The sequence below is a fragment of the Eptesicus fuscus genome, chromosome 2, assembly GCF_027574615.1.
Source record: "Eptesicus fuscus isolate TK198812 chromosome 2, DD_ASM_mEF_20220401, whole genome shotgun sequence".
NCBI classification, from domain to species: Eukaryota; Metazoa; Chordata; class Mammalia; order Chiroptera; family Vespertilionidae; genus Eptesicus; species Eptesicus fuscus.
The window spans coordinates 7,354,778-7,368,284 of record NC_072474.1 but is presented as its reverse complement, the minus strand read 5'-3'; the positions used below and the strand labels follow the sequence as shown (position 1 = coordinate 7,368,284).

Here is a 13,507-nt window from a genome sequence, read left to right as displayed (position 1 = left end):
GCCGGGCTCACAGCTGGTGAGCACAGCAGTGGTGGCAGGAGCCTCTCCTGCCTCTGCAGCAGTGCTAAGGACCCCTCGAGGGGTCCCAGACTGCGATAGGGCACAGGCCAGGCTGAGGGCCGCCCCCTATTGCATGAATGTCATGCACTGGGCCTCTAGTAATTTATAATTTAGCCAACATATACTCTAAATATTTTAAATTTCATTATCAAGACAATAATCATTTTTTAAAGAAATATTGCTAAATGATATAAGAATTCATTAAAAATAATTATTAAGAAAATATAAGATTTAGCAGCATTTTCTTCATTTTCAGAAACAGCTCATATTCAAAACAGAAGTACTTAATATTTTTAACTTTATTTTTTCTCATTTAGATGTTTTCCTGAACTATTTAATTTTCACTTTCTCTTCAACTTCATTAACAATATAATTACTGGAAGGTGTGTTTTAATTAAATGTGGAGGATAAACAATATGTATATTGTAACTAACTAAAATATTATAGTAAAATTATAGTAACAGAAAACAAGCTTGCTAGGAACTTGGTGCAAGGAGATTTAACTACAAAGGAGCAGAGGGAAATTTTAGGGGTGATGAAACTTTGTGGTGCTGGGCCTAAATTGGAGGTTGATCATCCCCCAAGGGGTCCCTGATTGGAGAGGGTGCAGGGTGGCCTGAGGGAATCCCCCCCCCACCCTCATGCATGAATTTCATGCACTGGGCCCCTTGTAATACTTATATAGTACTAGAGGCCCAGTGTACAAAATTCGTGCATGGAGGGGGGGGTCCCCTCAGCTCAGCCTGCACCCTCTCCAATCCGGGACCTCTCAGGAGATGTCCTACAGGCCTGGTTCCACCTAACTCCCCCCTGCTGGCCTGGTTGCCCCTTACTGCCTCCCCGCCAGCCTGGTCACCCGCAACTGCCCCCCCCCATGGGCTTGGTCACCCTGTGCAGCCTGCTATTCGGTCGTTTGGTCACCCCTCACTAACCCCCCTGCCAGCCTGTTTGCCCCATGCAGCATGCTGCTCAGTCGTTGGGTTGCCCCTCACTAACCCCCCTGCCAGCCTGGTCATCCCATGCAGCCTGCTCCTCAGTGGTTTGGTCAACCCTCACTGGCTCCCCCTGCCAGTCTGGTCACCCCCAACTGCACCCCTGTGGGCCTGGTCGCCCCACGCAGCCTGCTGCTCAGTTGTTTGGTCACCCCTCACTGTCCCCCCCCCCCCACCCCGCAGGCCTGGACACCCCCAACTGCCCCCGCTGCCGGCCTGATCCCTTCATGCAGCCTGCTGTTCAGTTGTTTGGTCTTCCCTCACTAACCCCCCTGCCGGCCTGGTCGCCCCACGCAGTCTGTTCGCTTGCCCATTGGGTTGCGATGGTTGCTTAGGCTTTTATTATTATAGATTGAGATAATCGGAGCAAAACTCCATCTACTAGTTATTTACATATATCTATTGCTTAGTAGATAGAAGCTGTTTAAAAATTTTTTCTTGAGTTGAAATACTTGTAAAATTTATCCTGTATCTAGTTTTAATCTTCCCATGACAATTCTTTTTAAACATTTCTACTTAGTGTGCAGTCAGAGAACTTACTTTGAAAGGAATTATAATCAATATAGTAATTAACTAGCAATAGTACCATGGGAAGAAGCCAGAGAGGTTCTTATTTAAACAATTAATTCATCCTGAAACTGTCATGCATTTGTTCTCTTAACAAATGAACATTTGAACACCTGGTAAATATCAGGTGCTGTGATAGACACATAGATAGTAAGATATAAGGAGAAATTAGAAACAGATGTAGTTTTTAAATATTTTATAATTTACTGGAGGATTATCTTATCACACAGATGAAGATAAATTATGATGGGAAATCAAAAAGAGGAAATACTTAGTGGAGCAAGATGCATTTGTACTAAATCATATAATAAAAGTGAACAGCAAAGTGTTGATAATAGTACCCACTTCAAGGGGTCATTTGTGGTGACTAAATAAACTTTTATAACAGGAAAGAAATATGTAAACAATAGAAGTCTATAAAAGATTCAATATTAAACTTTGAATATGGAAAAATGGAGTTAAAGAGGATCTTTAGTAGAAAATAGAGCAAGAACAGAGATTCCATAGTTTTGTCTTTGTTATACTAGTGTAGGAAGTGAAAGACCATGGCCGAAAAGGAACTACAGTAAAGTGAGAAAAAAAGACTTGGACGTTTTCTTCCCTAAGTATAGGAAATGGAGAATTTTGGATGGCTGGGAGTACAAGTGCAAAGGAGCGCTTCATTCTTTTATTAGCCAAGAACAATCTATTCCAACACACAAAATCAATTCTTAATTTTAATGTGAAATATTATTAAAACAATGGTGACCAGTTTGTAACCTTTTTTTCAGATAAGATTGGGATATAGAGTAGTGATCTATTAAAAATCTTTATTTTTTACCCCCAATCCTCACCAAGGGATATGTTTTTATTGATTTTTGAGAGAGGGATTGAGAAAGAGAAAAACATTGATTTGAGAGAGAGATATATTGATCAGTTGCCTCCAGTCAGCAGCCTGACTGGGGATCAAACCTGCAACTTAGGTATGCGCTCTGACTGGGAATTGAACCCACAATGTTTTGGTGTATAGGATGGGATGACGCTCTAACCAACTGAGCCAATCAGCCAGGGCTCCATGAAAAATCTTGTTTAAATCATTCAAATACCAATTTTCTAAGTAACAATAGTCTTTATGAGTGGAGTGTAAAAATAAAAAAAATGAAAATTAAAGAAAAATAATGGCAATAAAAATGATATGTAATGTCACAATAGAAAAAAATTAATTCCACAGTTACACAAATAACAAGTATTAAGCAAGTTGCAGTAAATGACTCCATATTTAGAAAAAAATTATTAAAATCAATATTAATACCCTTTGCACTCGCTTGCTTTTTTCTCGATTCCTTTATTCTAATGCTAACCGTGTTGAGTCACACTCGACATCTGAGTGCAAAAGGTTAAATAATTTGTCTTTATACACATATCCTTGGAACTTAAAATTTACATTTAATGCTGGTTTTATTGATTCTTAGCCAGTTTATTTTAAACCAAATAAGAACAGTTGCTAAATAGTATTTGTATGTTTATGCATTTTCTATTTTTCTTAAGTATAAAATACAATGTAATTTTTAAAGTAAAAATATACTTACTCAAATGAGGATTAACAGGAGCTACAAAAAAGCAAAAAATAATGTTAGCATGGCTTGAATGTCTTTTTTCAATGAAAGTCTAATCAGTGTCTCATAGTTCTTTACCACAGCTTAATGATCTTCCCCACTGTGACCATGGAGAATTATATTTGCAATCCATTTTGTTCAAGGGGATTGAATAGACCCTACTTAGGAGCTCAGCTATAACAGCCTGAAAGTACCCAAAGATCAATGTTTAATAGCATGTGGAATTTGTCATCTTCCAAAAACTGGAGTTTCTGACTTTTTATATCTTAACCAGTTCTAAGCAAAATGCAGAAATCAAAACTGAAGGTGACAGTAGGACAATATATAATCCAGATGTTTTAATAATGAAAGCAATTATCCAACAGAGAGTACACCTTAGTTTTTTTGGCTGCTATTTACTTCTGGTGAAAATAAAATGGTATATATGAAAGTAAAGCAATCTTCATATCACATTATGTATGCGTCCTAAAACAAATTGCCACTTCAGTGCTGCTTTGTTTAATTACATTCACAAACAGGTGCGCGCACACACACAAATAGTTTTCAAATGTTAAGCAACACATTTGCATTTTTGTGCACCAGAAGAAATATTTATCTTAAAAAAACTAATTGTGGCCGAAACCGGTTTGGCTCAGTGGATAGAGCGTCGGCCTGCGGACTCAAGGGTCCCGGGTTCGATTCCGGTCAAGGCATGTACCTTGGTTGCGGGCACATCACCAGTAGGGGGTGTGCAAGAGGCAGCTGATCGATGTTTCTCTCTCATCGATGTTTCTGGCTCTCTATCCCTCTCTCTTCCTCTCTGTAAAAAATCAGTAAAAAAAACAAACAAAAAAAAAAAACTAATTGTGTTTGCAAAAAAGTAACAATTGATTTTTTTAAAGTATGTATTTTTATTGCATTTTTAAACAGAGAAAGGGAGAGGGAGGGGGGAGAGAAACATCAATTGACTGCCTCCTGCACACCCTCCTGGATGGAGCCCAGAGGCTAAGCATGTGCCCTGACAGGTAATTGAACCAGCAATCTTTTGATGCACTCAACCAACTGAGCCACACCTACCAAGGCACCAATTGCTTTCTAGTTGAAGAGTATTAAACACTTTACATTTTACTAAAACAAAACAAAAATATATCTAATCTAAAAGACAAATGGTATCTGTATATATTGAGTAATCATTTATCACTTGGAAAGTTCCATTCTGTATGAAGGAAAGCATTATTGTAGTGTCCCAAGATTACAATGGGCAGTTATTCTAACCTGTAAAAGTTTATGTACTCTGCTGTTAATTCCTAGTGTTAGATATTAACCACTTATGTTAAACTTGGGACTTTAGTGAAGTATAAAAGTCAATAAATGTATACACATGCACAAAACATGTTCATATGTAATTGTTACATTAGTACATTGAGATTAATTTTAATAAAGTGAGTTCATTTCCAGAAGACAGACCATTCCAATTACTTTAGTTGTTTTTATTATGCTGTATTCCCCATTTAAAATGATGAAATAAGTAACATGGTGAAGGGACTATACATTCACTAATTCCATTGAAGTGGAAAAAAAAATAATTGTTTTTCTTGCAACATATCAATGTATTTTAATTGAAAGTTAATTTGTAAAAATAAAAATTATTTCATAATTAAAATGATATAATATTGTCTATATTTCAAAGGAGTAAACATCTCTGAATTATAATTTAATTCTAAGAAATAATTCACAACTACAGGTAACCTTTGACCAGACTGACTATTTTATTTTTATTTTTTAATTACAGTTTACTTTCAATATTATGTTGTATTAGTTTCAGTTGTACAGCATAGTGGTTACACAATCATATACTTTAAAAAGTGTTCCTCCCAATATTTCCAGTACCCACCTGGCACCATACATAGTTATTGCAATATTATTGACTATATTCTCTATGCTGAACTTTACATCCCTGTGACTATTTTGTAACTATCGATTTTTACTTCTTAATCCCTTCACTCTGTCCTCCAACCTCCTCCCCCTCTGGAAACCACCAATCCGCTCTGTGTCTGAGTGACCAAACTGAATTTTAATTGTCTTCTCATATGACATTTTTCGTCACAAAACTCACTAAAAATAACACAAGTACTCTTGTGAAAATTTGCCATTCTAAATTCTAAATAATGAAATGAGTTTATTTTCTTATTTCAATGGAACTTGATGTCTAATTTCATATAAATACAAGTATACAGTTAAAGTATATTTTATTCCAACCTATATTAAGTTAGTAATTTTAATGAAATGTTTACAATTTTAATAGGTATACTTGAGAATGTAAAGATAATTAAGAAAATTAAAACTAAGCATAATATTTATTTTCCAGTTTTAATTTTATTTTTGTTAATTCTCACCCGAGGATATTTTTCCACTGATTTTTAAAGAGAATGGAAAGGAGGGGGAGAGACACACAGAGAGAAATATTGATGTGAGAGACACATCTATTGGTTGTCTCCCTGCACCCATCTGACAGGGGCCAGGGATTGAGTCTGCAATCAAGGTACGTGTCCTTTACCGGAATTGAACCTAGGACCCTTCATTCCGCAGGCTGATGCTCTATCCAATGAGCCAAATGGGGGCTCCAGATTTTTTATTTCAGTTTGTTGTCTCATATCCTATATAATAAAAGCCTAATATGCTAAGTGTCCAATCGTTCATTCAACCATTCGATCAGTTGCTATGAGGGGCACTGATCATCAGAGGGCAGATGCTCTGACCAGTAGGTTAGCTTGCTGCTGGGGTCTGGCAGATCAGGACTGGGTGAGATGGGCCAGACATGCCCTGGAACCCTCCTGTAGTCCCTCCCCGGCCCCAATCGTGCACCAGTGAGGTCCCTCAGCCTGGCCTGTGCCCTCTTGAAATCCAGGACCCCTTGGGGGATGTCAGAGAGCTGGTTTTGGCCCGATCCCTGCAGGCCAGGCCGAGGAACCTCACAGGTGCAGGAATCTGTTCACTGGGCTTCTAATTTTTCAATAAGACCCACTGAATTCAAGAAGAATATTTTTCTGTATCACTTTAAGATAGTCATAATACTTTCTAAACTTTGTAAGGAAGCGTAGATACCCTGTCACTGAGTGATGAGCCCTGGTTCTATTGAGTTTATAGTATAATTGTTTAACTTTATAAGACACCAAAACTTTCTGAATCTAATACCTTCAACTTTTAAAGAAATAAATATTAATGCATAGTTTCTAATACCCCTTCATATTAAACAGTCCAGAGTTTTATAACTTGGTGGTAAGGAAAGTAAACATTAGATAAGAGGCGATATTGTATTATGTACCCACCACCCAAAGTCACCAGATACTTGGCAACTTTACACTTTACTGCTCCCCACCCGCTTGGGGTGGTGGGCACACAATGCAATATACAGATCATGTGTCATTGAAATGCAAACCTAAAACCTATATGATCTCCTTAACCAATATCACCCTAATACATTTAATTAAAACTAAAGTAAAAGACAAGAGGAGATAATAATTCATATTTTAAAAACATATAAAACTAAAACTTTAGAAAAATATATTGGGATGCTATCTAGTTGTCTGTCCAATGAAATAATGGTAGTGATTAAAGAATATCAGTTGTATTCTGCATAATATATAAATATCACTAACATTAAAGGTATATTTTCAAAGAACACATTTAAAAAAGATGCAGTGATTCTAATGATTTTTACTTTCTTTGATCTTTAATGAATATTCCACTCTACATTACACAAGGTAACACAAAAGTAGGTTTACAATTGTATGTGAAACACAGTTTATTCTTATATTATTATTTATTAATTATTATATTGTTTTCCATACAAGCTACTGTAAATCTACTTTTGCCCTATTCTATATATCTTAATCTTTTCATGAAAATTGAACATCATACCCAATATACTCTGACTAATGAGAAAAGAGTGAAGAAAAAGAGTGGTTTAATTTGAAAAAAAGTTTTAATGAATTATGAATTTCACTTTACTTTTTATTTATGATAGTATTCACTCTTTCTTACATAGGAAAATATACTTAATGTAAAAAAGAATGGAGACTTTCAACTGCAAAAATATACTGTTGTATTATCTTGTATTATCTTTTTAAGTCAAACTCAGATGACAAAATAAGAATAATATTTAACTGGATTAATGAAATAAATATGAAATATATTGACATTGATTCACTCAAGCCTGAACATACTTTGACAGTTCTGGAGCTAGCCATTGCTATTGTTTATACTTTTTAGATAAAGTTTTTGATCAATTATTTTACAGTTTTATACTACTTTTAATTTTTTCTCAAGTAGGACATGTAAATAGTGAAGAAATATAAAATGCATGTAGTTTGTAAAGACACATTGTCACATACAGACTCACATGAACATTTAGATATTTTTAACATTAGCAATATAAAGAAAATAATGACCCAAAGAGTCTACTAAGATGCTCTTCAGCAATAGGTGAATGGATAAACTATAATACCTCTGTACATAGGACATTATTCGACAAGAAAATGAAATAATTATCAAGCCACAAACAACATGGAAAAACTTAAATGTGTATCGCTCAGTGAAATAAGCCAGTTTGAAAAGGCTGCATGCTGTATGATTCCAAAATTTTGGAAAAAGCACAAATAATAAAGAATGAGATCAATGGTTCTGAGGGTTGGAAGAAGAAGGGAGGGCCAAATAGATGGAGCAGAGTGACTTTTTAGGAGAGTGAAACTATTCTGTGTGGTTTTGTAATGGTGGATAAATAACATCACACACTTCTCAAAATCTGTAGAACTGTAAACACAAATCATAAATCCTAATGTAAACTACTTACTCTAATAATAAAATGTCAATATCAGTTAGCCAATTGTAACAGTTGTTCACTTAATGTTAGATGTTAATAATTGAAAAAACTGTGTCAGAGGAAAGGGCATATATAAGAGCTGTCTAGACTTCCTTCTCCATTTTATGTAACCTTAAAGTTATTCTAAAAAAAAAAAAGTCCGTTAGTTTTTTAAAAAAATACTTTTTGATGACATTTGCTAACCTTTTAATGATATAAATTTTTAAGCCATCAAGAACTTGAAAAAAATGAAATGCAGACATATTGCATCATAACTATGGGGTAGAAAAAAAGGAACATTGATGACATCATTGAGTAGATTTAATGTTAGCTAAAACATTATTTTATATCTCTACATTTATAATCAAATATTACCACCTATGATTAAATAGTGTGGAATTTTTTTGGTCACTTAGCTGATGACCTAGTAAATCAATATGCTAAATTTTAGTTTATATCTAAATTTGGTAGATAGTTGCAAGCTACATATTACAGATAGATTAATATAAAAATAAATACTTTTAAATAAAAGGTTACTTACCACTATACTTGATGACACGAATTGTTGAATCTCCTTCACCAAATTTGGTGAGAGGTGTTAGTCGGACTTCATAAGCCTCTGGTTTAATTAGCTCAGTCAAATTATATGTAATTAATTCTCCCTTTTGAATATTTCCATTTATTTTAATCTCTTGTTCCCACCAACGCTGTTGTCCAGCCTGAAATCAAAATAATTATGCAATAATGTTCCCAGTATTTTCTTCAGAGGTACTTAATTGTGTTGTAACCAAATAGAGGCAGGCATTCAGAAATTTTATTAAAGAAGAAAGTACTAATATTATAAATGTGTTTTATTAAAGTTAAAGTTCTATAATAAGCATCAAATTTTGCAGATGTTTGCCGATAATCACCAAATTATCACAGAATAACCTGGCATATAAACAGATTTAAAGTCATCTAATTTAAGCGTCAGAGAGATATGAAACAAAAGTCTATTGAAGTCTCATCTGGAGAGTTGGAGATATGTAAGTTTACTTATTACTTAACATATTTATCGTCAACTGGTCTTCAGCAAAGACAATGAAATGGAGCAAAGATAGTCTTTTCAGCAATTTTTCTAGAACACTGGGCAACCACATGCGAAATATTGAATCTAGACACAGACATTGCAATCGTCACAGCATGTAACTCAAAATGAATCACAGACCTACAAGGAAAACACGAAACTACAAAATTTCTAGAAGATAACACAGAAAATTAAGACATTGGGCTTGGCAATAGCTTAGATACAACACCAAAAGCACAATTCATGAAAGAAATAACTGATAAACTGGACTTCTTTAATTTAAAGTTTCTCATCTACCAAAGACAATATCACGAGAATAAAACACAAGCCACAGGCTGGGAGAAAATATTTGCAAAAGATAAGCTGATAAAGAACTGTGATAAAAAATATATGGAGATCTCTTAAAATTCAACAATAAGAAAACAAACAAAAAACATTTAAAGAATGGGCCACAGATTTTAATTAAAAAAGATGCTTCCCATGATATATTATAAGAGAAATGCAAATTAAACAAAATTGAGTTACCACTACACACCTATTAAAATATTCAATATCCAGAATACTTAGAACATCAAATGCTGGCAAGGATGCAGACAACTAGGAGCTCTTACTCACTGCTGGTGGGAATGTCAAACAGCACAGCCACTTTGGAGGATAGTTTGGTAGTTTGTTTTTTTGCAAAACTAAACATGCTCTTTTCATCTGACCCAGCATCTGTGCTCCTTGGTGTTTCCCCAAAGGAGGTGAAAACACATTCACATAAAAATCTGCACTTGGACATTTACAGCAGCTTTATTTATAATTGCCAAAACTTGGAAGCAATCAAGATGTCCTTTAGCAAGTAAGTGCAAACAGAAATAGTGCTACAAACAGACAGTGGGATATTATTTAGATCTATCATGAAATGAGCTGTCAAGCTATGAAAAGACATGGAGGAAATGTAAATGCATGTTAATAAGTAAAATAAATCAATCTGAAAAGGCTACATACTCTATGACGGGGTCCTCAAACTACGGCCCGCGGGCCATATTTATTCTGTGGCCCGCCGAGGACATTTATCCGGCCCGCCGGGTGTTTTTGCCGTCGCTGCCTGTCCTGCTTAGCAGCTGACTTAGCAGTGTGCATAGGAATATGTTCATAGTGTTTTTTTTTAAAACTATAGTCCGGCCCTCCAACGGTCTGAGGGACAGTGAACTGGCCCCCTGTTTAAAAAGTTTGAGGACCCCTGCTCTATGATTCCAGCTATACGGCACTCTGGAAAAGGCACAAATACGGATACAGTGCTTCCTAGGGCTTAGGGGAGAGGGAAGGGTGAATAAACTGAGCACAGAGGATTCTTTGGACAATAAAATTACTCTGCATGATGACATAATGGGGGATACATGTAATTATAAATTTGCCCAAACCTATAGAATGTAAAACACCAAGAGTGAACCCTAATGTAAACTATGGACTTTGGCTGATAATGATGGGTCAATGTAGGTTCATCAATATAACAAATATACCACTCTAGTAGAGGATGTTGATATTAGGGAAGACTGCGTGCTTTGGGGTAGGGAGTATATTGGAAATCATTGTACATTCTGCTCAATTATTGCTATGAACCTAAAACTACTCTAAAAATGTAAGTCTAAAAATTTTGTTGTGCCACTTTTATAAATGTCTGTTCTTTGTATACATTTTCAGTGTTCTTTTTTTATGTAGCTATAAGTATAATTGTGTTATAATATGTATCTGATTTTTGTACATCTGATGTCTATAGCATCAGCATAAACTGATAGCTAAGCTTCACATTAGCATTGGCTCCCCTTGTCTCCCAAGTCCTACAGGGCCCAGTTGATTTTACACATGACTTGCGTTTGTAACACGTTTGAGAAACCCTGAGCTTACGAAAGCTTAGTATTTTGTAATTGATAGTAACCAAACCTGCTCCTGCATTATCTAAAACGGAGACATTATATTTATTACACCAGACATTAAACAGACCTTCCTTGTGTTCCAGAGGGAGACACTATGCAAATGTTTGCTATGCAAATGAACTTGAAAAGAGAGGCTGGAATAAAAAGACAGTGTCTCTCCACAATGATATGCAATAAAAAATAAAATAAAAAAAGTTAAGAGATCCACAGAAAACTGTCGTCTAAAAATACAGTCTTGATGAATATGCCGAGTGGTATAGGTATGGAGATCAATTTGGCAATAAAAACAATATTACAATAAGAACAGATAAACTCTTGTACACAAGGAGACAGGAATATTCATGGCATAGAAAACATAAAATAATCTAAATATCAGTAAGAGGTAGAATAATTAGATTGTTTACTCTTCATAAAATGTAACACAAAATGCAGCATTAAAAGTGAACCCAAGATACACACACCATCATGAGTAAATTTTACAAAAGTAATAGATAAACTTAATTTTAAAGCAGGAATACTATTAAATTTAAGTTTAAAGCATGCATTTTGAGAAGGAATATATGAATGTATTATATATATGAGTGTGCGTGTGTATGTATAAAGAAATACAGAAAATAGTAAATGCTAAGTACAAGATACTGGTCACATGGGTTAGGAGAGCATCAGGATGAGAAAATAGAATTGTGAGGGGTAAAGAGAGGACTTAACTCTATCTGGTGTTGGGGCGTGGGGAGAGTGCAAATGGTGGCTGATCATAATGCCTGTAATATTTCTCTTTATTTTTCAGAAAATTGTAGAATAAGAGATAGACAATAGTGGATTTTCTTAAACACTGTCTCCCCTGAATTCTAAAACAGTGCTCTCTTGCATTACTTCCTACATCTGCATCTGTGGCTGCACCTCGTTCTCTTACAGAGGTGCTTTTCCTTGTCCTGAGTTTGAAATATGGATGGTATTTGAAATTTTACATGTGATGTTTTAGATACTCTGTATTAGTGGTTCTTATATTTAGTCATGCATGAGAGTCATGGAGCAAATTCTAACACCAATGCATAAACACCAGCATTTCTGCTTCAAAGAGGTCTAGAAATATAATTTTTTCAATTTGTTTAAAAGTATAATTTAAAAAATAATCTTCTTCTTTACAAGACTATTGGATGCTGATGATCCAGGGCTACATTTGATGAGGCGCAGTGCAGTCTTGCTACACCACCTCATTAATACTAATGGCTTCTTCTAATACATCAACATTGATTACTCCTCACTTGTATATTCAGGTCAGATAGTTAAAAACAAGAAAACCCCACTCCATATATAAGTCCTCTCTATGTGCCAGCACTATATTAACTGTATTACACTTATTATTACATATAATTTACCATGACTCCTAGCAGGTAGAAACTAATACTAGCCCTATTTTATAAATGAGGAAACTGTAGCAGAGGGAGGTTAATGTGAGTCTCCTAATGCTGTATAGATTGGGAGTAGCATCTGAAAAATTTGTTTACAACCAAAATTACTCTTTCTGGCATCACTTTCTCCTTACTTCCTTAAAATTTATCTCTCTCTTATTTATTTTTTACCAGAGCCAATTTAGTTATAATACTGTTATAGTATTTTTTTGCATATAGATTATAAGGCAGAAAGAATTTCTTATTAATGTTTATACCTACAGTGTCTGCTCATTAACGTGGTAAAGTTGTGATGAGATTAAATTCCAGGATAGTGTATATTTCACTGGCCCCCAAGGAGTGCAGCATGAAATCCAACTCAGTTAATAGTAACTGCATCCAATCACTGAATTTAAATACTGGTAAAATGGACATAAAACCTAATTGCACAGAAAGTACTTTACTCATGCATAGCTGATGCTGGGTACTACAGAGTTTCCATCAGTTTTGGGGGCTAAATATTCTACAAAATAATATAATGTCAATGACAATTTCACTGTTTTTAGATTTTCAAATTATATGCATTAAATAAAGGCAAAATACTCTTATTTCAAAAGCTAGATCAAAAACATATACAGAATAATTTGACTTTTTATTATTACCTACAGGCACACTGGTTTAATCAAGGTGTGCTTTTCTGAATATGCGCAGTACATCCCAAGGAGAGGCTATGGGTATTAGGAGATGCATTACAGAAGTAATTTTAGTTGGCAGACACATTGATGTCATTATACTTAGTACAAACTTTGGAGTGCATACCTTTATATGTGTATTAAAAAAGCAATAACTTTCATTCCATCTTTAATTTAAAACTTTAATGAAAGTATATACTTCAGCAGTTGAGGAATGAGCAATTAAATACTTCATATTATATCTCAGTGAGCTGTGTAAATGTAAAAATGCAAAAACTGAATGCAATGTTTGCACACAGAAAAATGAAATATTAGTCCACTGTTTGAAGGTAATATGGCTAAACCCTCAGAGAACATAGGACTGAAAACATAATGGAATGACAGT

At 34.9% G+C, this 13,507-nt stretch overlaps 1 protein-coding gene across 1 annotated transcript in view; it reads right to left on the bottom strand.

The window, feature by feature from the left end:
- MDGA2 (MAM domain containing glycosylphosphatidylinositol anchor 2) overlaps positions 1 to 13,507 on the bottom strand; it is a 1,000,910-nt gene that overhangs the window by 65,723 nt on the left and 921,680 nt on the right. The window contains exons 11-12 of the mRNA XM_054725417.1: positions 8,596 to 8,773; positions 3,188 to 3,208 (exon numbers count right to left, since the gene is read on the bottom strand). Of these exons, the coding sequence (XP_054581392.1) occupies positions 3,188 to 3,208; positions 8,596 to 8,773 (199 nt within the window). The remainder of the gene's footprint in view (positions 1 to 3,187; positions 3,209 to 8,595; positions 8,774 to 13,507) is intronic.